At 41.4% G+C, this 27,500-nt stretch overlaps 2 protein-coding genes and 1 long non-coding RNA gene across 6 annotated transcripts in view; all 3 read right to left on the bottom strand.

The window, feature by feature from the left end:
- Positions 1-1,067, bottom strand: part of carf (calcium responsive transcription factor) — a 12,561-nt gene extending 11,494 nt beyond the window's left edge. For all 4 annotated transcript variants that reach the window (XM_051402875.1, XM_051402876.1, XM_051402877.1 and 1 more), the window contains exon 1: positions 969-1,067. The gene's annotated coding sequence lies outside the window, so the exon portion shown is untranslated. The remainder of the gene's footprint in view (positions 1-968) is intronic.
- Positions 1,068-2,306: 1,239 nt separating this feature from the next.
- On the bottom strand, positions 2,307-23,003 carry LOC127365108 (bone morphogenetic protein receptor type-2-like). The gene is made up of 18 exons (XM_051402837.1): positions 22,888-23,003; positions 18,115-18,303; positions 17,807-18,016; positions 17,359-17,466; positions 17,169-17,263; positions 16,552-16,785; positions 14,732-14,846; positions 14,226-14,386; positions 13,988-14,135; positions 13,653-13,789; positions 13,423-13,559; positions 12,120-12,312; positions 11,789-11,879; positions 10,949-11,028; positions 10,747-10,869; positions 10,446-10,652; positions 8,542-9,562; positions 2,307-7,578 (listed from the first exon to the last, which is right to left on the bottom strand). The coding sequence occupies exons 1-18, from the start codon at positions 22,946-22,948 to the stop codon at positions 7,256-7,258; spliced, it is 3,633 nt and encodes a 1,210-aa protein (XP_051258797.1). The 5' UTR covers positions 22,949-23,003; the 3' UTR covers positions 2,307-7,255.
- Positions 23,004-23,212: 209 nt separating this feature from the next.
- Positions 23,213-24,109, bottom strand: LOC127365178 (uncharacterized). The gene is made up of 3 exons (XR_007885140.1): positions 24,058-24,109; positions 23,380-23,475; positions 23,213-23,235 (listed from the first exon to the last, which is right to left on the bottom strand). It is a non-coding gene; the product is annotated as an uncharacterized LOC127365178 (long non-coding RNA).
- Between the last annotated feature and the right edge of the window lie 3,391 nt (positions 24,110-27,500).

The following is a 27,500-nucleotide window of genomic DNA, read 5'->3' as shown; positions in this document are numbered from 1 at the left end:
ATAACATCTATTAATAATAATAATTATTATTATTTTAATTCTTGTGAAAATATCTGACAGAATTTATGTTTTATGAGTTTGTATTTACTCTATTTTCAAAGATTAATTAAAGAAAGAGAAGAAATGTACATATTATGTTTTATAAAACCTAAAGGAGTGTTAATGTTTAATATATTAAATATTATTGATCACAAACAAGAAGGCAACAACAACAATGCTCAGAGTAACAGAGTACATGTAACTGAGTAATCAGGATACAATAATAGTAAAACAGATTACAGTTACATTTAATAAAAGTCAGACTATTGGAAGGATTACTTTTAAATTACAGTTTGACTTTAAAAATTAATTAAAAAAATAAATTCAGATTTTTCTAATAAAAGCTGATTAATGATAATGTGCTGACTCATGTTGGAATAAAACTTATTAATAATAAACACTGATTAATGTCTTTATTTCTATTTGATCAGAACTATAATTATTATTATTATTATTATTATTATTATTATTTAGCTTAGCGCTGAGCTAACTGCTAGGCTAACAGTGAGCTAACTAACGCCGTCTGTTTACAGGCTCTGCCGTTAGCTTAGCGCTGAGCTAGCTGCTAGGCTAACAGTGAGCTAACTAACGCCGTCTGTTTACAGGCTCTGCCGTTAGCTTAGCGCTGAGCTAACTGCTAGGCTAACAGTGAGCTAACTAACGCCATCTGTTTACAGGCTCTGCCGTTAGCTTAGCGCTGAGCTAACTGCTAGGCTAACAGTGAGCTAACTAACGCCGTCTGTTTACAGGCTCTGCCGTTAGCTTAGCGCTGAGCTAGCTGCTAGGCTAACAGTGAGCTAACTAACGCCGTCTGTTTACAGGCTCTGCCGTTAGCTTAGCGCTGAGCTAGCTGCCGTTAGCCTCTCTGTGAACTGGGAACAACCGAAACTTTTATATCAGCGAGGAAAATGAAAACGAGTCTACTCGACCTCGTCTTCAGTCTGCCGCCGCCCTCCGCTTCCGCTCTCAACAAACACATTCGCGTTTTTACTACAGGAGCTCAATGGCGACAGTTTTTACCCTCTGAGGACACCGTAATCCAGGGAATAGTTGTATTACATAGTTAGTACCACTGAGTGGCGCTGTTGTCGCTTTAAATACGGACGTGGCATCGTTATGTTCGCCTCACACCAAACTCCGTTTATAAATCCATCAGTTTTAATATTTTACTGCCTTTCTCAAAACGTACAGATGATATAGATGATAATGTAATCAATATATCGCATGAAACGGATCCACTCTTCAATTCGGCCGACAATATTTCAATTAAATAGGCTTTATTGGTATGACATTTAACATGTGTTGCCAAAGCACAGTTACTATAATAACACTGAAGGAAATTGATTAAAAACGAACAATGTGATCGATAGATAATAGATCATTCATAATTGAATTGATAAATGTAATGGAATAATAATAATATATACATCAAACAGTACTGTGCAGTAATGCAATTGTAAATAATAAAGCAATATATTGAAGATTAAAATGTGTTATTGATAGCAGGGGTCGTATCCAGGGCCAGTTGTTCTTCTCAAGGCAGATAAAATGTTTATGAAGTGGAATAATCCAATATTCAGTTCCACTTCAAGAAACAGTCACTGTTTGTGATCTTTCATGTTAACCATCATCTCAGCCTGGAGCTCAGGAAGGGAGAAAAATCTCTCATAGGCAGCAAAGCATCATGGTTAAATGCATCATACAACTGGTGTTCAGTGTTATTCAGGTCAGAGGTTTACTGAGAAGAAGAATACATCATCATAAAATACACAATAACATTTAGACATTTAAAAGTAAACACAAGCTTGTATGTGAAACTGTGACAGAGGATGAGTACTCCAATAATGAGCCGTCGCACCAAACTCCATTCAATAATCTGACACTTTAATTTTCTCTCATTTATTTACCTCATAGATAATAACTGTGAAAAAAGTCATATAGGGAAGGATCCAGGGCTAGTTAAACTAGAGCTAGTTAACAATCAGGGCTAGTTAATAACCGGGGCTAAAAACACACTTTCTAGATAACAATGTGTAATAAATTATAAATAATACAGATCCACTGTTGAATTCTGCACACGTCTTTGTGTGGTTTAATAAAACACTACAGCTGAAATTCAAAGTATTAATAAAGCAATGTGTTAGTACTGCATATAGTATTGCATTTCACTGCCTCAGTCTTCTACCAGTGCCACACTTTTATTTAATTACTATATAAAACTACTACCACTGTCTGATGTGCAGTAAATTAAATTACAGCAGACGATACAGCAGAAAACTTCCTTTATTGTCATAAATAAAACACTTTGACGCACGGAATCCTCTGCACTTTATTCAATGATGAACTTAAACTTGTGATATTTTTATGATATTTACTCTACATAGATTAACAACATGTCGGGATGAAACTGTACGAACCACCAGAACTGATTTATAATCTGTAGGATTGTACAACATGCTCGGCGTGAGTGTGAACAGTGAGGATTGTTATCTTGGCAGAATACGACACTAACAGTATACAGCAGTGGTAATTGGTCCCATATGAAAGTATACAATGTGTAATAATGTAGTATTTACACTACTGGAAAGTGGAAACTATCATACATAAATACACAAAGAGATACACAATATATTCAACAACAGACGGGGAAATTCAAATATCCCAGAATAATCAGGAACCAGAGCGATACAGCAGTTAAACTTGAGTTAAATATTATGTTTTTTTAGATCTACAATACACTGTAAGTCGTGGCAGAAACTCCTCATCCTTCATCTGTACTGTCTGAAATACTATACAGTAACTCGGATATGATCAGGCAGAGTAAAAAACTAAGTAGAGTTTATGAGCGTCTGACAGCTAAAGACACAACAGAAATAATGTTTCAGTGGAGATAATTCATGCAGGAGGCGAACACATGAGCAGTGTGATAACTATAAGCTGCAGTAAATGACTTTAAAGGGATAACCCACCAGTGTGCGTCACTTTCTGGCACATTTTCAGTTCATTATCACAGATATAAAAGTTAATGAACTGATTTTGGCCCTTTTCACTCTGAAGCTGTTAGCAGTACGCTAACTGCTCAGACTCAAGACAAAGCAAACTTTAGATCAGATGTGATTGTATCGAAAATTATGAGTTGAAAATGTTTCAGCTGTTAAAACTTCACATTTCCAAAGCTGTGACGAAAAGGAAAATAACAAAAAGGTTCTGATATCAGAGCTAGCTAACAACCAGGGCTAAATTGTTTGTGTGGGAAATTATTATCTGTTGAATAAAACTGTATATGTGTTATCCTTAGTTCCAAAAAACAGTTAGCATCTTGCTACTAGAGTATTCTGGTTGTACAGTTAGCTCTGGGCTAATTCACACGTCTGCCTTCACAAACTGAATGTAAAACCAATAATCCTCAGGACACATCCATATATACACGTTAGCATCTCTAAAAACAGTAGAAACAGTAGAAAATACAAAAATAACAAAACAGAAATACATTTCAGAAAGCATCTTAAAATCAATAGAAATAAAATCATAATATATGCTGATATGGATCAGGAAGAAAAAAACACATTTTTTGTTTAATTTATGAGAAAGCTATTCTGAAATTTAGGACAATAAAGAACAAAATAACAACAACTAAAGTGCATATAAATGTTAATAACTTATTGTAGTTGCACATTTAAAGGAGCTGTTGTCAAATATACAGAAATAAAAAGCCATTAAAAACAAAAATGTATTAAGTCGACAGTCGCTTTGATATAAAAAACAAGAATAAAAATAAAAAAGAAGCCTCTTGTGTATCTTCTTTTGTTTAAAAAATGTCACACTAAACTATTAAAAAAAATGTGTATGCTAACTGAAAATACTTACATAATAACATAAAAATATAAAATGTAAGCATCCACTTTTAACCCGAAATAAACACAACTCATATTTAGGATCTATAACACAAGGAGCAGTTTATACTGTGGTTAAAATAAAGTGCTGTGGATCTTTTATATAAGATTAATTTAATGGACCAACTGTGCGAGGAGATGTCTGCAGGTTTAAAGTCCAAACGTCTTTAATTCAGTTACTACACACAAGACATTTTCAGACGTTGTAGAAGCTTTTTCTGACGCATACTGAGACCTTTAGATTGTACCATGTGATGAACTGCTCATTCACTGTACAATGGGTTGGTGAATAACACAATACAGGTAAATAAGACAGCTTTGGAGTTGTTTGAAGGCCTATTTTGTCCTGTTGGATCCTTCATCTTGGTCTCGCCTTTCATCATCTTCCTCTTGTAGGAAGAAAAGTGTGAGTGGACCCGGACGAGCCCTCAATTTATCACAACCCGGCTCAAGGCTGGACAAAGACGGGGAGAACAAACAAAAGGTGGAGCTAAAAATAAGTTAATTTTACATAACTAAAAGAGAAGTGAAGCCACCCGCCCACCAGGCTTTTCTAAGAGAGAGACCTCCTCGGAGGGTCATCGCGCTGCGCTCTTCATCAGCGCTGTAAAGGTTCCTGAGGAGGTTGTACGTGGCCGAACTCACGCAGGTCACAAGGCTGACGGTTTGACGAACTCGGCAGGAACGTGGCTTATCTCTGTCATTTCTCCAAAATGTTCTTGTTTCTTTTTGGACCGCCTCCCTCCATCCAGCCCTAACATGGCGGTCACAGCAGACCTCACAAGGCAGTTGAGACTACTTCATAAAAGAAAGTGCAAATTAGAAGAATAAAGATCCTCCAGCAGTAATCTGTTGAAAGTCAACAGGAGGAGGCATCATGAGCTGACTGCATAGCTAGAGTAAAGCAAAAAATGCTCTTTAAATCAGACAAAACACTGTAAAAAGACACAAAACACAAAGAATTTAGTCGATATTTAGTAGGTAATCGTCAGTTACTGTTGAAATTGCACAAGGTCTCCTTTATATGGTTTGTTAATTCACTAAATAACACTAACTTTACTTAAAGTGCATTAAAAAACTAATAACTCAACCTCTCTGGTCACAATGACTAGCCACTGGACACTTTTACGAGCAGCAAGCTGAATCGTAGCAGGAGCCAGAATATCCATAGATAAAGAAACGTAGACACCTCATTGGTCCGCCGCTATACGTCTGCACGGTTGCCATATTGGTGAGGTCAAGATCCGTTAGTTAACAACACTGAGAGATTCAGACTACATTACAAATCAACTGTAACTTAATTCTGAACAGATTTTCATGAAATTTGGTTCGTTATTGTCACTGGCAAAAAAATAACCTTCTGAAAAACTTCCTCTAGGACATGCAGGCTCCGATCTATGAACAGGAAACATCAATGTCAATTATTTACAATATTAGCTTTGGTTAGTTCCTCTAAAAATGTCTAATTATCTATAACATTGTTAATGCGAAATTTGTCAACAGGAAAACATGTAATTCAGTTGTTTTTACAACACTTCTTGCCAGTTTCCTGTTAGACAGTACTTTGTACCATGTGTTGATACTTGTTTATATGCTCCAGATCACACACACACTTGTACATGTTTACTGTTTTCATTCTGGATTTTGGCCAAAGTGCTGCTCTGACTAGCAGTGGCTCTTTTAAATGTTTCCCCTGTTTGAACGTCCAAACGCCTTCCAACCGGTGACTCTTGACTCTTGGCATAGAGCTGATTAGCTCCGCCCCCAGTGACTGAATTCATTCCAACCTGTAACCAGTTCAATTTGTCACTTTTTTAAAAGATTTCATGAAAATCTGTTCAGAATGAAACTAGTTACAGTCGATTATATAATTCAGTCTGAATTTCTCAGTATTGTCTTGACCTCTCCAATATGGCGGCCGCGCAGATGCACGTATACCAAATATCCAGAAAAGATCTTCCTTAACGTCACTATTAATTTAAAAGCATACCATGCAGGATTTGTCCACTGCTGTTTGTAAATTCACCATTAAAAGTTGGCCCCTTCTCCCTTTTCCGCACAGTTTTCTTAGCGTTAAGCTAGCTATGTGTTTATATAGAGCAAAGTTAGAGTAAGTGGTTTGCTCTGCCTCTGATTGTCTCTGATCCCAACAGGTTTTTCTAAGTCTAACCATCTCACTGGCTTGCCTAAACCTGACCAACCAAACCAACAAACGTACCAATCAGAGGCAGAGTAGGGTGGGTGAAATGCCGGTGGGAAGAAGGGAGGTGGCGGAAATAAGAAGTAAGGGTATTCATGTAGATCGAACTCAGAAGTGTCGGTACTCGGTACTGGTGAGTATTTCTAGTGTGTTGTAAGTGAGACTGATGTTTGTATGAGTCTATACTTTGTTTTTTAGGGAAATTCCACATAGTATGCCTTTAAAAAGATTTAAAAGTCTTGGTTAATTTCAGGTAGTTATCAAGTAGGATGAAGGCCATATTCACAAGCAACTGGTCATGTCCATAAGCCACAAGACTAGTCGCAACAGGAGCCGTCAAGAAGTAAAGGACTCCCCTCACTTCACCAGCCACAGGAGAAAGTCAACTAGAAACAAACTAAATCACTAAATTACCAAAGTGTTTCTCCACCAAATTAGCTTTTGTTCTTGAACGGAACTCTTGGAACCTTGGTGCTATCGAATCAGCCCACGTTTCCACCAGTTTTCACTGGAACCACTGTAAGCGACCTGTAGTATATGACAAACCCACTTTAGTTCCCAAGGAAAATCAGATATTCTTTGGTTCCAGCTGGGAACCGACCTTTCAGGTTCTGAACCATTTTAATTTTGGACAGAACATTTCAAAACTAGGTGTGCAAACCAGATCCAATCTATTTGTGGAAAAGCACTAGAGATTTTTAAGCCCAGTAGCAACCGACTAAACCAACTGACCACACCCATCACAACAGGAGCCAATCATCTAGAAGTTAGGAGTGCCCTCACTTCACCACCCACGCAAACATTTTTTGGCCATTTGTGCTACACAGGCAGGATCAAAGTTGATGGTCAAATTGGGCCAATCAGCACAATCCTTCAAAAAGTGACCAGCTGAATCAAAAAATGTAGATGCAACAAGAAATCCAAACCCCAACACAATGTTTTTGAAATTTCATAAACAGTTCCTGTAGTTTTAAGCTTGGGAGCATTGCATTGTGGGTCACTTCCTTTAGCGTTAAGTCCAGTTTAGTGCTGAATGGTGCGGCAGACAGTAATCCATTTTCACAACAAAAGAGAAGGAAGACAAAGAAGTGAAAATTTAATCCGCTTTTCTTTAAGACAACTACTAGAAGCAGGTCATTCCATCCGGCTCGGAGGTCGTGGTCGCCGTGGCTCCACCTCCGACCCAAAACACAGCCATGCTGGATTTTGATTGATTGATTTTGGGCACGCCAATGCTTCCAGCTCTGTGAGGACCAGAAGAGAAATGGTTCTGGCTGCTGCTGCTACCACAATAGTTGAACTCGAAGTCCGGGTCCAGGGCTGTGTCCGTGGAAACAACCCATGAGGCTGGACGCCATTTCTTCAGGGTGTACGGAGTCTTGACACGACGTTTTATCTTCTCTCCTGAAGCGCTCAAACTGCCGTTCTCTGTCACAGAAACATCATCTGAGGACGAGAGGAAGAAACATTATTAGAATCAGGTATGTATTCATACTCTTAGGTACATTTACTGTTTCCGTAGACCTATGTGCCATTCTTCTAAAACAGGTGGTGCCAGAATCTTGGTGACTACTTGTGGGGATAGTTGGTGCACGACTGTAGCTGGCAAGGTAACCACTAACCTGATAGCTAGTGAGAGAGAGCTTCCTGATTGGTTGTTGGGCCAAGTGAACTCCACTTCTTCTGAAAGACAGTGGATTGTTGAGTCTCCTTCACAGGTCATCATATAGCAACACTTTGGCAACCGAAAGTATCTGGCGACCTGGTAGCACGAACACCACCTGTTGAGTTGTGTTTCTCCCTCTGAGCTGCTTTGTTTGTTTCTCATTTACCATAACCTACAGTGTTGGTGTTTGACCACCTGGGAATGAGACTCCAACAATCAGCTATATTTCTTCAGAATGATTGACCCTATAAGTAAGTCCTTGTTGCATAATTCCCAAAAGAATAGTAAAATATTTTTGGTTTGCCTGTAAAATGTGGTCCACAAGTTTGACAAGAAAATGGATAAGATATTTATGGTCCTGGGAGGATGATTACTGATGATTTTGACCCCCTGACCCTTCCTCTAAACCAGGTGCAAGGGAAGACTTCCTGAGAAATGACCTACCCTCCTCTCCTCCATCCTTACCACCTTACACTGGAGCACTGCTAAAGGGGTCTTTACCAGCTGTAACTGTCTTGTATGGTAACTACAGTTTTACAGATCCTGCAGGGAACAGTGAGGACAGCAGAGAGGATCATGTCTTTCCCAGGAACAACATCTTTGACATTGACTGAAGTCTTTAGCTCAAAGTTCAACATTTAAAATTTGACCTCTGATTCACCGAAGGAACAGCTCTGTGCTAAAAAAAACAAAAGTAATGCAAAGTCAAATAATAAATTCTTAAACATTTAATCTTGACTAACCTGAGAAGATGCAGGATGTAGACAGGTCCAGGGAACAAGGACGCTCAGGCCTCTTGGCTTTGGCCTGTCCCATCTGGGGCCGCAACAGACCCAGAGTTTGTGGATCTAAGGTTGGACTTTTTATAGCTGAGGCTTCTGCAAGAGCTGTTGTTTCTGAGGCTGGAACGTCTAAAGATGAAGCTTCTTGATTCATGAATGGAGCTTCTGGCTCTGGAGCTTCTGGCTCTGAGGCGTTTAGGCCTTGAATTTCTGGAGCAACGGTAAGGCCATCTTTTGAAGACGAGGTTGAGGTTTTAGTGGCGGGTTCTTGTGCTTGTGAAGATGGGGTTGCAGTGGCAATAGAGTGAACCAGATGAGCCTTTGGGCTTCTGGTGGATTCAGGGGTCAATACTGGTTGGCCGGATGTAGTACTGCCTGCTCGACCAGAAAGCAGAATTTTATTTTCCAGATTTGAAACTGGAGCTGTAGAAGGAGATCCACCGATCTGCTGACTTGCCAGGGGAGGCTCAGGTTTAGTGCCTCCTCCCTGACTGACCTCTGAACCATTCTGGATCTTGACATCAGATCCCAACGCTATCCTGTTGTTGTTGTTGTTGGAGTTTGAGCCTCGTCCGGACAGGATGTTTCCAGGTCGTGGCTGATGATGATGATGCAGATGAGGAAGGGGTGTGCTCTCAGCAGGCGGTTGTTCTCTGCTCAGCAGTGGTTCATGTTCATCCGGGCTGGGGTTGAGCAGGTTCATACAATTTTCCGCTCCTCCCATTATCCCTCCCGCCATCTTGTCCTCCTCTTCCAGCTGCGGCCCTGCTGGATTGGTTCGACCTCCACCCACGATACCATTTGTCACCAGGGTGGGGACACCCGCGCTGTAGCCATTGGCGACCACCATTAACGGTTGGACTCGGTTCCCAGTTGTAACACCGCCTCTCACGCTGGGGTTGTTAGTTACCGTGGTTACCAGGTGGGGCTCTACAGCTGTGGCGACTGTTACCGTGTTCATTTTAGCAACACCTGTTTCCACCTGAAATACAATACTTTCTGGATTAGTGACACACTTAAAGGGACATTGTGTCGGAGTTTCTCCCATCTAGTTGTGAAATTGTATTTTGCATTCAAACGAATAGTGCTCTCTAGTGCCTCGCGTTTTCAAATGCGTATTGCAACTACGGTAGCCGTTATGTACCAAGAAGCCTACCTGTCAAGGAGAAAGCAGGCAACTTCAGCGTCCCTTTGAAAGTCTTTCTCCTTCATTAGCTCTTTCCACCTGGGAAAAGCTACCCCGATCTTTACATTCGTTTTTTGAATTTGCCGGTCACGTGACGCTGGCTCTGAACGAGAACGCGTTGTGGATTAGCGAGACAGGTAGGCTAGTGCTTTATGTCCCTCTCGGCGATTATAGTTTTTCAAAATGGCGGTACGACATGGAAGCCTCCATGGACTTGCCCGTCCAATGTATATACAGATAAATAATTCTTCGCTTACGAGGATAGGTCAGATCATCGGCAGAGGTAATTTTACACCAATGAGGACACATTTATGAATGAAGACATTGATTTTAGCTAATAAAATACTTAATACACTACACAATGTCCCTTTAAAACAACATTTTTTAAACAATCAGCTGCCGTCACGTGACGCACACTAGCCCAGAAAGACTCACAGCCCCCCACGAAATGACTTGTTTCACTATCAGAATTTGATCCATTCAGTCCGATAACATCTGGAAAGTCTAGAAGAGCTGCATTAATAAATTATTAATCCTCATTTAAATTAACGGATCAGAATAACCTCCAGAACATAGACAGGACTTTGCTACCACAATCTACCCATGCCCCTCTGGATAATAGGTCTATAGAAAGTGATTACTAGATTTTGAGTTGAGGGTCTAACTCAATCATCTGTACCTGTCTGTGGTTTGACTTGATCTTTCCCAGCTTAAGTCGAGAAGAGGCGGAGGTGGTCTCCTTCGTTTTGGGGAGAAGGTGGAGGCTGGTTGGCCTCTGGGGCAAGTTCTGCTGTTTGGGGAGAGGGTGGATGGAGGAGGACGGAGGGATATCGACCCCACCAACAGCCCCCAGTTCACCCTGAGGAGTCCATGCCGAATTATTGGCCTAGAGGAACCGAAGAACAGATCTCCGGTTAGCAGCCACACAAGCTATTCAGTGAGGTACTCAGTAATACCTCATTAGTGTGCGGTAACAGTACCTCAGCAGTGTGAAGTATCTGATGGTACAGCAGGTTGGTAGTTTGTTGCTCTGTGGAACCAAACTGTTTCTGTGAATGTTCCATCAAGTTTTCATCAGAACTTTCCCTCAAGTTCTTATCAACCTGCGGAGACAGAAACACACTGATGTGAAGTCTGATGAGAATAGAACTGAAAACTTTAGAACAAATTAAAAGTAAAGACCTCTTTGGGGTCGAGTTTGGTGGCCTCTAGGTCTTCTTCTGTCAGCTGCAGGCGAACCGGGACCCTGGGCACAGCGCCACCTGGTGGACAGCAGGGACAGTCACTGAGGACAGTTCACATAAATGTCAAAATGCTAAATGTCCTCGCCAGATTTAATCCCTCTGTAGTGGTGTTTCTGAATGGGTTAAAGCAAAAATCAGTGTAGGTTCAAGTGCTTTCATCTGCATTAGTTTAGTATTTAGTTAAAAATAGGTTCCAGTTAGCGGAGTTGAGGCAGAGCAGCCGGACATCAGAGGGAAAACCAGACAATATTCTCCCGTTAAAATATGGTCCAGCTACACCAAAATCACTGATAAAGTTTTTGTACAGTAATCAGTGAGCACTGCTATCCATGCTGTTGCTGTTGTGAGAGGCAATAATTAAAGGTGCACTATGCGATCTTGCGTGGTATCAGCGCGATTTCATTCTTGTCTCAAATCGTCATCTCTCCTTGATCCACTAGCTGCCTGCCCCCTGAATACACTGAAAAAACCCGGTCTCGGGAGACAGCACAGGGCTCGTAAACGTCAAACAAACACTAGAGGCGCAGGCTGTGCACCAAAATACAACAGACCACGTTCCAGCCAATCACAGACAAGATGGTTGGGAGAGAGGGAGGGGGTGGGGGTGGGGGTTAGTGCACGTGTACATAATTGGGGGGCAGAGAGCAGAGTTGATTGAGTAGCGTGAGTTGTGTTTGAGAGTAATATTTTGGACAATGGCTGAGGCACAGTAAAAGCTAGTTAGCCTAGCTTGCTAGCCTCCACTTTATGGTACATAAAGAGAGCATGTGTGACTGACTGTGTTCAGACTCGGAGATGCTGCAGAGGATGGTGGCCGACGTCCGGGCAGTCGACACGCTGCTGTCTGAACTGGACGATCGAGCCTGACTCTGACATACAGAGAGAGAGAGAGAGAGACAGACAGAGAGGAGAGAGAGACAGAGAGAGAGAGAGAGAGAGAGAGAGAGAGAGAGAGAGACAGACAGAGAGAGACAGAGAGAGAGAGAGAGACAGAGAGCGAGAGAGAGAGACAGAGAGAGAGACAGAGAGAGAGAGAGAGAGGAGAGAGAGAGAATAATCAGTATCAAACAGGAACTGTTGGACTTCAGTGTCTCTGGTTGATGTTGTACCTGTGCCTGCTGCCGTTCATAGTTGATGGAGTTTCTGTTCTTTTCTGCGCCTTCAGCTCCGCTCGTGGTCGTCTTGACGACCGACGTTGGGTGGCCGTCTCCCTGGAGGTTCTTGACCACGCCCACCTGCAGATCCTCAATGTAGGAGGAGGCGGAGCCAGCCTGAGGAGGCCAGCAGCCGTGAGACAGGTTCCTGAGAGACAGACAGAGAGAAAGATCAAGAAACAGGTAACTTTAATGTACCTGTGGTTGTGTACCGCAGTGTGTACCAGTGGTTGTGTACCTCAGTGTGTACCTGTGGTTGTGTACCGCAGTGTGTACCAGTGGTTGTGTACCGCAGTGTGTACCTGTGGTTGTGTACCGCAGTGTGTACCTGTGGTTGTGTACCGCAGTGTGTACCGCAGTGTGTACCTGTGGTTGTGTACCGCAGTGTGTACCAGTGGTTGTGTACCGCAGTGTGTACCTGTGGTTGTGTACCGCAGTGTGTACCAGTGGTTGTGTACCGCAGTGTGTACCAGTGGTTGTGTACCGCAGTGTGTACCTGAGGTTGTGTACCGCAGTGTGTACCGCAGTGTGTACCTGTGGTTGTGTACCGCAGTGTGTACCAGTGGTTGTGTACCGCAGTGTGTACCGCAGTGTGTACCAGTGGTTGTGTACCGCAGTGTGTACCGCAGTGTGTACCTGTGGTTGTGTACCGCAGTGTGTACCTGTGGTTGTGTACCGCAGTGTGTACCAGTGGTTGTGTACCGCAGTGTGTACCTGTGGTTGTGTACCGCAGTGTGTACCAGTGGTTGTGTACCACAGTGTGTACCTGTGGTTGTGCACCGCAGTGTGTACCTGTGGTTGTGTACCGCAGTGTGTACCTGTGGTTGTGTACCGCAGTGTGTACCGCAGTGTGTACCTGTGGTTGTGTACCGCAGTGTGTACCTGTGGTTGTGTACTGCAGTGTGTACCTGTGGTTGTGTAACGCAGTGTGTACCAGTGGTTGTGTACCGCAGTGTATACCTGTGGTTGTGTACCACAGTGTGTACCTGTGGTTGTGTACCGCAGTGTGTACCTGTGGTTGTGTACCGCAGTGTGTACCTGTGGTTGTGTACCGCAGTGTGTACCGCAGTGTGTACCTGTGGTTGTGTACCGCAGTGTGTACCTGTGGTTGTGTACCGCAGTGTGTACCTGTGGTTGTGTACCGCAGTGTGTACCTGTGGTTGTGTACCGCAGTGTGTACCTGTGGTTGTGCACCGCAGTGTGTACCTGTGGTTGTGCACCGCAGTGTGTACCTGTGGTTGTGTATCGCAGTGTGTACCTGTGGTTGTGTACCGCAGTGTGTGTACTCAGCAGTGTGAGTTCAGACAGTCTCTCCTCTGCACACTGAGCGGTGAGTCGAGCTTCAGCGTCCTGGTCCCAGCAGTCCTCCATCGTCTCCTTCAGCGAACGCAACACCTAAAAACATCGACAGGAAGCTGCTAAGAAGTTCTGTGGTTTTCACGGCTGCAACTCAGGTGTGAACAGGTGTGAACAGGTGTGAACACCAACCAGGCTGTTCTCCTTCCAGGCTTCAGGGAATCTGGGTCTGAATTTCTCTCTGGCGACGAGTATCTGCATGTCCTCGAAGCTCGGGTGATTCCCCAACTCTGCCTGGAACGCCAGCTGGAACTCCGGAACTGCTTCATCTAAACACACACATCAGCTACATTACATAACCTGCCAGCACCTGTCGCTATCACTCACCTGTACAGTGCAGATAACAGTCTGTTAGCACGATATCATAACCTTGGGCCTGTTAGCTCTAGCTCCAGTCTGTTAGCACGATATCATGTTGTATATGTCATCCTATATGTACATTATCGTGTTGTGTTGTGTTGTCCCACCTGGGAACAGGTGTGAGCACCTCCTGAAGCTCTCCCAGTAGAGCAGACCAAGAGAGTAAACATCCACCTGCTTCAGCGCCGACTCACAGTCCCTGAGGTTCAGAGCTCCACCCAGAACCTCTGGAGCCATGTACCGCACCGTGCCCACCTGCAAACACACACATATATAAGCACACCTGCCTCCTCCTCCTCCTCCTCATCATCTCTCTGTCCACCTGCCGCTGTCACATGACCTCACCTCAGATATGGCCATGGTGTCGTCGTCTCCAGGGCAACAGGGCCGGCTTCCTGTCAGCCTCATGGACAGACCAAAGTCAGCGAGGACGCAGGACAGATCGGCTCGGACCAAAACGTTCCTGCTGGTCACGTCTCTGTGGGCCACCGCTGGTTTATACTGGTCTGAGTGGAGACGGAGGGGACAGCTAATGTTAGCAAAACACACGCTAACTAGCAGCTAATCTACTGTACATCAACCATTAGCTAGATAGTTAGCTAGCATTTTGCTCAAGCAGCAACTTCTGTGGTTGCAAATGAATCCAACACTGAAGCACCGAAACCTGCAGTTCCTCTAACGGCCACTAGAGGCGGCAGCAGTTCCCCGTTAATGACAACTGTACATTTATACAACTCACCCTGTAAAACATATAAAATATTAAAGTTATGCATCGTTAAGGGCCATTTTGAGTGACAGGTGGATTAGTGTTACTATGATGATGATGATGATGATGATGATGATGATGATACCTCCTCTGTACAGTTCAGTGTGCAGGAAGGCGAGTCCTCTGGTGACACCGTGAGTCATCCTGCAGCAGGTAGACCAGTCCACTGTGTGGAGAGACAGGTAGCGAGACAGGCAGCCCTGAGGCAGAAAGACGAGTTAACCACAGCTGATGTTTGATCACATGACACAATCAGCGAATACATTTTTATATACAGCTTTATGATCATTATAACGCTGACTGTATAATCTAAAGCTTCATAGGGGGTCGTAAAGGCCTTCTTGATTTTAAAGTGTCCTAGAAAACTTACACAGTAGGTTCATATCTCAGCATTTCAGTTAGTAATTAAACTGTTATTTTTTACTGATTAACTGTAAAACCATAAACGTAATTTAACTCAAAAACGTGTTGATTACGTCGAACATTTTAAATAAAACTGAGTAAATTTTGTAAGTTAAAATCATTCTTGATCAAGTAACTTCAGTAATTGTAAGTGACAATAAATATATAGTTTAGTGAAAAAATTGTAAACTTACTTAATCAAGAATGTTTTTTAACCTAAAATTGAGTTTGTGTAACTTATAATTTTCAGTGTAATCCATCGTTCTACAGTTTATTATTTAATATCTAAAGTTTGATGAGCTGAACACAAACTGTATTAGAACAATGGCATCAAGCATCAGGGAGAATAAAACTGAATTGGTAAAAAAAAATAACTTTTTAAGTCTGTATGATTGTTAAATAGTTAAAAATATATAATACAGACAAAAGATAGTGTAAAAAGTTCTCACAGGAAATAATCAACCTTCCTGTAGTTATTCACTGTTTATCAGCTGTTCTGTGTCTGCTGTCAGTTTACTCACTCAACCATTTTACATGTTTGATGTTCAGGTCGGCTCCGGCTCGGTTCCACGGTCCGTAATTTGGGGAATTAATTAAAATAAATTCTGACTAAAGTCCTGAAACTGGAACATGTGACTGAGATTTCATTAAATAACCAGCAGGAAGTCACACTGCTGGTTTCTGCTTTTAATGGTTGTTATTGTCAGATTGTTTAACGACGACCGACACTAGAGTCATTAATGCGAAGAACAATAATACAAACATTTTAACATAAGAATATTTAATGTGTGTGTGTGTGTGTGTGTGTGTGTGTGTGTGTGTGTGTGTGTGTGTGTGTGTGTGTGTGTGTGTGAACAGACAGTTAAGCTGGTAATTACTGTCTGACTGCTACAGAGGAATGCAGCACTGAGCAGACAGTGTGTGTGTGTGTGTGTGTGTGTGTGTGTATGTGTGTGAGAGTGAGTGTGTGTGTGTGAGAGTGTGTGTGTGTGTGAGTGAGTGTGTGTGTGTGTGTGTGTGTGTGTGTGTGTGAGAGTGAGTGTGTGTGTGTGAGAGTGAGTGTGTGTGTGTGAGAGTGAGTGTGTGTGTGTGTGTTCAGTGGCTCCAGACAGGAAGTGGGAGTGAAGGCGCCGTCTTGCAGCACAATAACAAGATTAACGTTGTGATGTCAGAGAGACGACAGTCAGTCTGCTGTCAGCGCCTCCTACAGGACGCTAATTACTTTACGCTAACATTTATTGTAGATTAGCTAGTTAGCTTCTTATTAGCTAGCTTGTTAGCTGGCCTGATAAAAAAGAAAGGCTAGCACATTTCTTAGTACAGGAGAGGAGGAAGTTGACCGATGCTTTCTCAACTGTTATTGGAGCACAGAGCAAAAAGGGGCGGGGCTTAGGAAGAGTCAAATGGACGGCTAACACAAACACCATGTAATGCAATGGAAAAGCATAGCATTAGCCAGCTAACGTGCATGTAGCCCTGGGTGGTTCATTCAGTGTCTCTTACATGAGGGTAGAACTCCATCAGGATCAGGAACTCGGGTCGTCCGTCCGCCGTCGTCCTCTCGTCGGCGGTCAGGAAGCGGGCGATGTTGTCGTGTTGCTGCAGCAGCGGCAGACAGTAGATGGAGCGCTCGTTGGCGTAGTTCTGCCGGTTGGCGGAGCTGAAGAGTTTGACGGCCACGCAGCGCTCGTTAAGGCAGCCGCGAAACACCGTGCCGTAACGACCCCGACCAATCAGCTGCCGGGAGGAAGGAGAGGGTTGTTAGAGACGGACACGTGGCGTTCCTCAGGGCTCAACCTGAGATCCTCTAACATTGTTACGTTTATACGCTCTAACAGGTTAAACAATGAGGATTTAACTTTGTAATTAACGGTTGTCGTGGTTTCAATGGTCCCGCCTCCTCTTAAAGGGACAGTCCACCAATATCACATCAGACTCCATCTACCTGCCTTTAATTTGGGTCGTACTTAAATTGTGAAATCTGTTATATAAAGTCTTCTTTGTTTACAGCAGGGAGACTAATGAAAGGTGTGTGTGTCTGTGTGTGTGTGTGTGTGTGTGTGTGTGTGTGTGTGTGTGTGTGTGTGTGTGTGTGTGTGTGTGTGTGTGTGTGTGTGTACCTCCAGTAGTTTCAGGTTATCCAGGTCGACAGCAACGTCTGTGTTTGCTGCCTCCAAAACATCCAGAGCTGACAGACTGTGTTTCTGCTTCTTCCCTTAAAACACAAAGGTATGAATGATTATTATTATTGTTATTATTATTGTTGTTGTTGTTGTTGTTATTATTATCATTATTATTATTACTGAGCACCTCTCATCATACGGTATCCCAGGAACAACGCTATGATGACAACGGCTGCTATGGCGACGGTTACCAGGGCGATGAGCACCGTCTCCTCCCGCCGCAGCGCCGGGTGAGCTGTGGGATAATGTCATCATTAATATCACTGTGTCATCATTCTGCCTCCCCCTCCTCCTCCCCCTCCTCCTCCTCCGTACTGACGGTTCAGCTGTTTGTTGTTGTTGTTGTTGTCACTGGCGTTAATGTAAACAAACAAACAAACATAGCAGCAGGTGTCGGGCTCAGACTGCGTGGGCGTCTCCACCGGCTGTTCAGCAGCACGAAGCATTAAAGAGCCGATCAGAAGGTGATCAATAAAGACCTAAACAATGACTTCCTGTCACTCTCGTGTAGTGGAGCAGCACTATGACCTCAGCACTGTGGCCTGTGATTGGTCGGTACAGAGTGACCCGCTCACCTGTCTGTCCGCCGTCCCGCCCGTCTGTCTTCATCGGCCTCAGGGCGGGGGTGTCGGCAGTGGGTGGGGGCTCGGTGAAGTTGGCGTTGCAGAGGTTTTGGCTGCAGCAACAGAAGCGGTAGCTGCCGTTCTGGATCTGAGACGGCGTCGCTGTTACCAGGCAACGGTCGCCATGACACTCCTGCTGGCTGCCAGTGTGAGTCCAGCAACCTGGAGGACACACGAGGTCTTGGTTGGATCCGGTTCAGATTCAGACCACGAGCGAGTGTGTGTGTGTGTGTGTGTGTGTGTGTGTGTGAGTGTCTCACCTTGTTTGACCAGGTGTGTTTCCCCGTCTGGTCTCTTTTCCCACAATCCATAGCAGCGGGAGCCACGGATGCAGCGAACAGTGCCGTTTTCTCGCACCACTCCTCGCAGCTCATTGGCGGGTTCGCCATGAGGCTCCGCCCCCTGCAGGGTGTCAGTGAAGGCACATTCAATGTCCTCCGACTGGAAACCTACAGACAGACAGACAGAGAGAGAGACAGAGATAGACGGAGAGAGACAGACAGAGAGAGAGACAGACAGACAGACAGAGAGACAGAGACAGACGGAGAGAGACAGAGAGAGACACAGACAGGCAGAGAGAGAGACAGAGACAGACGGAGAGAGACAGACAGAGAGAGACACAGACAGGCAGAGAGAGAGACAGAGACAGACGGAGAGAGAGAGACAGAGAGAGAGACAGACAGAGAGAGAGACAGAGGGTTTATTGATTAATTGATTTATTTTAATTATTGACTCTTTCCAATCTAACATCACTGCTTCCTCAATAATACAAATAATAACTTTATTTATACAGAACCTCTTTACAAACTGTAAGAGGAATAAAAGATAAAGTAATTCAATATTAAGAATATACAGTGAGAGAGTTTAAACGAGGATATTCAGACGAGGTTCTTCCAGCAGCCTCGCTGGGAAAAGTCTGACAGCAGCAAATAATGATGAGAGAACAACAGAGTGACAGTGTGTGAGCGCTGCCTCGGGCTGCTGGTGTCCTGTTAGAGGAGCTGCATTAGTCCAATGTCCCAACATCACATCTTCATCACATGTCTACAAACATCTCTACAACATCTACACAACGTCTACACAACATCTACACAACGTCTCTACAAACATCTCTACAACATCTACACAACATCTCTACAACATCTCTACAAACATCTCTACAACATCTACACAACATCTCTACAACATCTACACAACATCTCTACAACATCTCTACAAACATCTCTACAACATCTCTATAACATCTCTACAACATCTACACAACCTCTCTACAAACATCTCTACAACATCTACACAACATCTCTACAACATCTCTACAAACATCTCTACAACATCTCTACAACATCTCTATAACATCTCTACAACATCTACACAACATCTCTACAACATCTCTACAAACATCTCTACAACATCTCTACAAACATCTCTACAACATCTACACAACATCTCTACAACATCTACAAAACATCTCTACAACATCTACACAACATCTCTACAACATCTCTACAACATCTACACAACATCTCTACAACATCTACACAACGTCTCTACAAACATCTACACAACATCTCTACAACATCTCTACAACATCTACACAACATCTCTACAACATCTCTACAACATCTTTACAACATCTCTACAACATCTCTACAACATCTCTACAAACATCTCTACAACATCTCTACAACATCTACACAACATCTCTACAACATCTCTACAACATCTTTACAACATCTCTACAACATCTCTACAACATCTACACAGCATCTTTACAACATCTCTACAACATCTCTACAACATCTACACAACATCTCTACAACATCTACACAACATCTACACAACATCTATACAACATCTCTACAACATCTACACAACATCTCTACAACATCTCTACAACATCTCTACAACATCTACACAACATCTACACAACATCTATACAACATCTCTACAAACATCTACACAACATCTCTACAACATCTCTACAACATCTCTACACAACATCTCTACAACATCTCTACAACATCTCTACAACATCTACACAACATCTCCACAACATCTCTACAACATCTACACAACATCTACACAACATCTACACAACATCTCTACAACATCTCTACAACATCTCTACAACATCTACACAACATCTACACAACATCTCTACAACATCTCTACAACATCTCTACAACATCTACACAACATCTCTACAACATCTCTACAAACATCTACACAACATCTCTACAACATCTCTACAAACATCTACACAACATCTACACAACATCTTTACAACATCTCTACAACATCTCTACAACATCTCTACAACATCTACACAACATCTCTACAACATCTCTACAACATCTCTACAAACATCTCTACAACATCTCTACAACATCTCTACAAACATCTACACAACATCTACACAACATCTTTACAACATCTCTACAACATCTCTACAACATCTACACAACATCTCTACAAACATCTCTACAACATCTCTACAACATCTCTACAAACATCTACACAACATCTACACAACATCTTTACAACATCTCTACAACATCTCTACAACATCTCTACAACATCTCTACAACATCTACACAACATCTCTACAACATCTCTACAACATCTACACAACATCTCTACAACATCTCTACAAACATCTACACAACATCTCTACAACATCTCTACAACATCTACACAACATCTACACAACATCTCTACAACATCTCTACAACATCTACACAACATCTGTACAACATCTCTACAAACATCTACACAACATCTACACAACATCTCTACAACATCTACACAACATCTACACAACATCTCTACAACATCTACACAACACCTCTTCAACAACGTTTCAGTGACGTTTCTAGAGACTTGGTGACGTAGTGAGCTACCTGGGGAGCTACTGTAACTGGGTAAGCTCTAACATGCTACCTGGCTGGGAATATGCTAACAGCTCTCTGAGGTTCTTTCCACCTGTTTACTGACGTTTTAATCTCAGGATTGTTCTTTTCATTTACTAACAGTAAAGTTACTGTTACTGAAGAGGGAAGACATGCTATCAGAGCTAGCCGGCCTGCTAACTGTCAGCTACAACAAGTATTATATGACCCAAAAGATTATGTTTATGGTTAAAATAAGAGGTTATTTCAGGGGGAGTGTCATATAGTCAGTTAAAAAGCTTGTTAGCCTGGTAGCTAACAGGGCTAACAGAGGAGCTTCAATAAGACTGTACGGTGCTAATAAGCTGCGGTCGCTGCCTCCATGTTGGACTCCAGCAGTTACCATCAAACACAGCGACAGTTTCTGAACTTGAAATGCTGTACAAACCGGCTGGGTCGCTTTTATTTTAATATTCCAAGACGTCTGAGGTTTTAACGTTGTCATAGCAACAGCAGCAGCTGCTCAGCCCACATTTCTGTTTGATGGACTACAACAAAGCAGCGTCAACAATAAAGTGTATTACAGCTGCAGACAGACAGCAGGTGTGTGTGTGTGTCGCTGCGATCAATAACACATAAAAACCACACACACACTCTCACACATCAGAGCCGGCAGTCTAACCACAGGGAGCCCGAACAGATTCAACAAGAACGGCACCAAATCAGATTCTGCTGGAAGTTTCTTTAACGACCACGACTGACCAGAGTCAGACAGGAAGTCTGCTGGAGGTCGGAGCGTCACCAGAAGATCAATAACGTCCCTGTGAGAGAGTCACCGAGCAACTACTGCGTCAGTATCAGTGCGGATCAATCAATCAATCAATCAATCAAACTTTATCTGTACAGAACATTACTGCAGTTCAAAGTTCTTCACACACAATAAAATGAGACTGAATGAAGTCAAATTTAATAAAGTAGATTTAAAAATGAGAATAAAATCCAATAGAATCGATTTTATGATATTTAATAAAAGTTATACTTTTATATGTTTTTATAAACTAAATAAAATTAATTAAGAAAGCAGAAATAACAAACAAATAGAAACAATACGAAGCAGAGTATGGTCGACATATCTGACCTGAAACTTGATCAATTATATATTATATATTATAATATTATTGGACGGCGCTACAGATGTCTCCTAGCAACAGATTTACACATTATAAAGTCTTTACCAGCTGAGTTTACTGATTTAGTGAATTAAAGTTAAAACCAGTCAGGGAGAACCGAGGAGGGAAAATCCTAAATTCCTTCACAGTGTCATCTCACAGGAATCTCACCCCCACCTCCCCCCCACCCCCCCGACCACGAAGTCGGAAAGTCGGAGCCAGGAGGAGTCTCAGTGTTTAGTCTACTGTAAACACACACACACACACACACACACACACACAATGAGAGGAAGGTGGAGTGTGTGTCTGCATCTTATCAACAACAGAAACACAGAAACTGATGCAGACTGACTGACGACAGTGTGTGTGTGTGTGTGTGAGTGTGTGTGTGTGTGTGTGTGTGTGTGTGTGAGTGGGTGTGTGTGTTTATATAAGACAGTCAGGATGTGAGGTTGTGTGTGTGTGTGTCAGGAGTTAATTGCAGAAAGAATTCATTAACTGAACAAACAGGAATGTAAAACGCTGCTTTCTAATGTTTCTGTGAGCTGACTGCAGTGCATGATGGGAAATGAAGTTCTTCTGAGAAGTGTTGATGATCAACACACACATCTTCAGATGGACCACCAACGTGGATCTGACTGCAGTTATAAACTCATTCTGTTTTTAAAGCCGGCAGAACTACATTTACAAATCCGCTAATTTTGTTCCTTTGTTGCGTTTTGCCAAAAATCCGCCTGAGAAAATAAAATCTGACACATTTTTATTAAACTGTTTGGTGTTTTGGTGAATTCGGCTTTAGAGGTGTCGACCAATCCGACCCCCATCAGGAGGTTGACTGAAGCTAAGCTAGCAGTTTCAGTGTTTGCAGTCTTCACTTTAAAAATAGGAAACATGTTACATTATTTTCCAGTCTTTATGCTAAGCTAGGCTAAACGGGTCCGGACTGCGTTGTGATGAATAAGTTGAGTGAACTGACCGTTCGCAGCCGGCAGCAGCAGGACGCACACACACACTGTTAATCCCCACACGGCAGCCATGTTGGATCCACGTCACACTGAAGACAACATCACTGATCCTGGGTCAGATTATCCTCCTCTGAAATACAAAGAAATACATCTTTATTTTTATCAAACATTCAGAAACAGTGAAAGTTTCTGTTTTAAGTTATGTTGTTAAATGACATTAAATAATAATAATGATGTTTCAAATATCCCATAAAGCACAGTAACCTGATATAGTTCACCTGTAATACTACCTGTAATACCTGTAATACCACCTGTAATACCACCTGTAATACCACATGTAATACTACCTGTAATACTACCTGTAATACTACCTGTAATACCACCTGTAATACCACCTGTAATACTGCCTGTAATACCACCTGTAATACTACCTGTAATACCACCTGTAATACTACCTGTAATACCACCTGTAATACCACCTGTAATACTGCCTGTAATACTACCTGTAATACCACCTGTAATACCACCTGTAATACTGCCTGTAATACTACCTGTAATACCACCTGTAATACCACCTGTAATACCACCTGTAATACCACCTGTAATACCGCCTGTAATACTACCTGTAATACTACCTGTAATACCACATGTAATACTACCTGTAATACTGCCTGTAATACTACCTGTAATACCACCTGTAATACCACCTGTAATACTACCTGTAATACTACCTGTAATACCACCTGTAATACCACCTGTAATACTACCTGTAATACTACCTGTAATACTACCTGTAATACCACCTGTAATACTACCTGTAATACTACCTGTAATACCACCTGTAATACTGCCTGTAATACTACCTGTAATACTGCCTGTAATACTACCTGTAATACTACCTGTAATACCACCTGTAATACTACCTGTAATACTACCTGTAATACTACCTGTAATACCACCTGTAATACTACCTGTAATACTACCTGTAATACCACCTGTAATACTGCCTGTAATACCTGTAATACCACCTGTAATACTACCTGTAATACCACCTGTAATACTACCTGTAATACTACCCGTAATACCTGTAATACCACCTGTAATACCACCTGTAATACCACCTGTAATACCACCTGTAATACTACCTGTAATACCACCTGTAATACCACCTGTAATACCACCTGTAATACTACCTGTAATACCACCTGTAATACCACCTGTAATACTACCTGTAATACCACCTGTAATACTACCTGTAATACCTGTAATACCACCTGTAATACTACCTGTAATACCACCTGTAATACTACCTGTAATACCACCTGTAATACTACCTGTAATACTACCCGTAATACCTGTAATACCACCTGTAATACCACCTGTAATACCTGTAATACCTGTAATACCACCTGTAATACCTGTAATACCACCTGTAATACTACCTGTAATACCACCTGTAATACTACCTGTAATACCACCTGTAATACTACCTGTAATACCACCTGTAATACCACCTGTAATACTACCTGTAATACCTGTAATACCACCTGTAATACTACCTGTAATACCACCTGTAATACCACCTGTAATACTACCTGTAATACCACCTGTAATACTACCTGTAATACTACCTGTAATACCTGTAATACCACCTGTAATACCACCTGTAAAACTACCTGTAATACTACCTGTAATACCACCTGTAATACTACCTGTAATACCACCTGTAATACCTGTAATACCACCTGTAATACTACCTGTAATACCACCTGTAATACTACCTGTAATACCACCACAGGCCTTTAATATTACACATTTTAATGCGTGAAACATTATATGAACTTGTAATTATAAAACCTTCATTATTTCAGGTTAAGTTTTGCGAAATATAATCTGATATAATTTGACTTGAACAAACCAGGCTTTTATTTTCTTGAATCACTGAACTTAAATGTTCCTTTCGCACAAAACTCAGCAAAGATAGAAAATACTGTTAATTTATTTATTTAAACCAGTATTAGCAGTTAGCAATCATTAGTTTGATCATTTTATAAAATCCAGACCAGGCCTCTAAATGAGACACCAGGCTAGTAAAGGAGACCCTGCTGCTACAGCATTAAAGAGGATTATTAGTTTAGGATTACCTCGACAACAAACCACCACAGAATGTCAGTACGGTGACTTTTACTGTAATGTTAGAAAAGAAAATGGAAATCAAAACCAACAACGTGTGTTTTAGATTATATGCAGTTTATTGATGTTTAATTCAGAGTTATTGATCGTTCTCACTCGGTGCTGTTGATGTTTTTCTACTCTAAAGATAAAATAAAGGTGAGATCAGCTGGTTTCACAAACCACAGCGAGGAGAATAAATCTGCACAAATTAACGTTTTCTGACCTTTTTCTGCTTCACGTCATATTTTATTGACCCAACGGCAGTAAAACGTTAATTTCTGCACAAATGTACTTACTGAGTCGCCATTTTAAAGAAATATACGTTTGATAAATCACAACTTCGTCATCAGTGAAACAATAAACACATTTTAAATAAATTATAATAATAATAAATTAAATTGTATTCAGCAGAAGGAAGAAATTCTGCTTATTTAATAACGACAAATAAATAAACATCGACATTGTTCTTTATTTTTAATTGTATATATATTATTGTATTCTGCGTTCATCCACTCCGATCATCCAGTTATCAATACGTCTACATTTGATTATCTATAGTATTAAATTTAACTGTAGTAATGTTATTATAAAAATATATAATGTTCAACCAAAGGCAAATGATCTGTTTCTATCAATATCAATCAATATTATTATTATTATTATTATTATTATTATTATTATTGCACTGTGAGAGCTTTATGTTCTAATATTATTAACATTACTGAATATAAAATATTAGTGTTAGACTATAATTATAATATTCCTATTTAATGACAATATTGATCTTTAGTCCTCAATCAGCTGATATTACAGTGTTATCAATAATCATCTAATATCGATTATTTATCAGTCAGCTGTGTTTGTAATATTTATATTTGACCTTCATGATCCTCTAAAACACACCTGGAACACACCTGCACACACACACACACACACACACACACACACACACACACACACACACACACACACACACGCACACACAGTATACGATATACAATGTGTGTGTGTGTATTATTGATCATATCATACAGATATATCGATTATTAGATTGATTGATCACCTGTGTGTTTGTCTGCAGGTAAATTCAACGACAGCGAGCTGAAGGGAGTGGCACACACACACTCTCGCGGTTAACGGTGTGTGTGTGTGTGTGTGTGTGTGTGTGTGTGTGTGTTAAATACCGGGGAGGATGACTCCGGCCGGCTCTGCAGGATGAGATGAAGCAGCCTGTCTGTCTTTATATTCCCGGTCTGTTCTGGTCCAGTTCGGTTCGGGTCGGTTCGGCTCGGTTCGGCTCGGCTCGGTCCGGGCTCTAGTCTTCAGGATCGATCCGGATCCGTGTGCAGGTTCTCCAGCAGGATCAGAAAATCCGCAGAAATGAGGCTGCGCTCCGTTTCTCTGCGTCCTCATCCAGACTGTCAACACCCCGGAAACGACCACACACTGAGCTTCCGGAGAGCACTTCAAAATAAAAGCGGAAATCTTCACAGTGTCTTATGTTTCATTTTATATTTTTAATCCTTGTAACAAAGTAAAACCTCACAGTATCTCTTATTATTGTTTACTGGATGTTTTATCTGGATGAAATTCTCTTTAAATGCATGATTTTGTGTTTTATTGTGAAGGACAACTAACATTAGTTTTAAAACAATTATTATTATTGTCATTATTATTAATAATAATAACAATAATAATAATAATGTAATAATAATAATAATATAAGTCCTCCCATTAATTAAAGTAACTCAGTTGTTTTGAGTCCAGTTTAGAAGCGCCACTGTGCTATAATGCTTTTTGTTTTTATTTATAATATAATCAATTATTTTAGTTCTAAAGCAGCTTTTAAAACACATAATGCTTCATATATCTGATAAATACATTTTTACATTTATGTAACCAGGAAGCAGGGACCATATCATTAAGATGAAGTAAGTAAAGGAAACCTCTGAACCTGGTGAGTTCTCGGGCACGAGATTTAATAAATACATTTAAATAATTAATAAGGAATGTTTCTGTCATTTACAAAAATGAGTTAAAATTATTAGTAAAAGCAGTAACTGTTGTTTTATTATTATTTATTTAGGGTTTTATGCTTCAGTTGTTTGAGTTAATAAACTTTGAAAAGCGTTTAAATCAATCATTTCCCTCAAAGAGTTTAAGTTAAACAACCGATTGCGAAGATAAAAAGAAAGTATAGAAAGAACAAAAACATTAATTAAATGTAATCTGAAACCATTAAATTCTCCACACTCGTCCTTTAAAGAGGTTTTACTTTAGATAAAACAGAAAGAGGAAGAGGTTGTTGGTTTAAATTAGTTCAACAGAGAAAAACATTGTTTTACTCAAACTGTAGAAAACCTACAATTCCCAGAATGCACTGCGCTCGTTGCTTTCCAAGACCAGAACTTCTGTATTTTAATATTCCTGATATTCATATCATGGTTCT

Source organism: Dicentrarchus labrax, unplaced genomic scaffold (assembly GCF_905237075.1).
Source record: "Dicentrarchus labrax unplaced genomic scaffold, dlabrax2021, whole genome shotgun sequence".
Lineage (NCBI taxonomy): Eukaryota > Metazoa > Chordata > Actinopteri > Moronidae > Dicentrarchus > Dicentrarchus labrax.
Note: the sequence above shows the minus strand (reverse complement) of the source record. Positions and strands in the feature narration are given on the sequence as shown.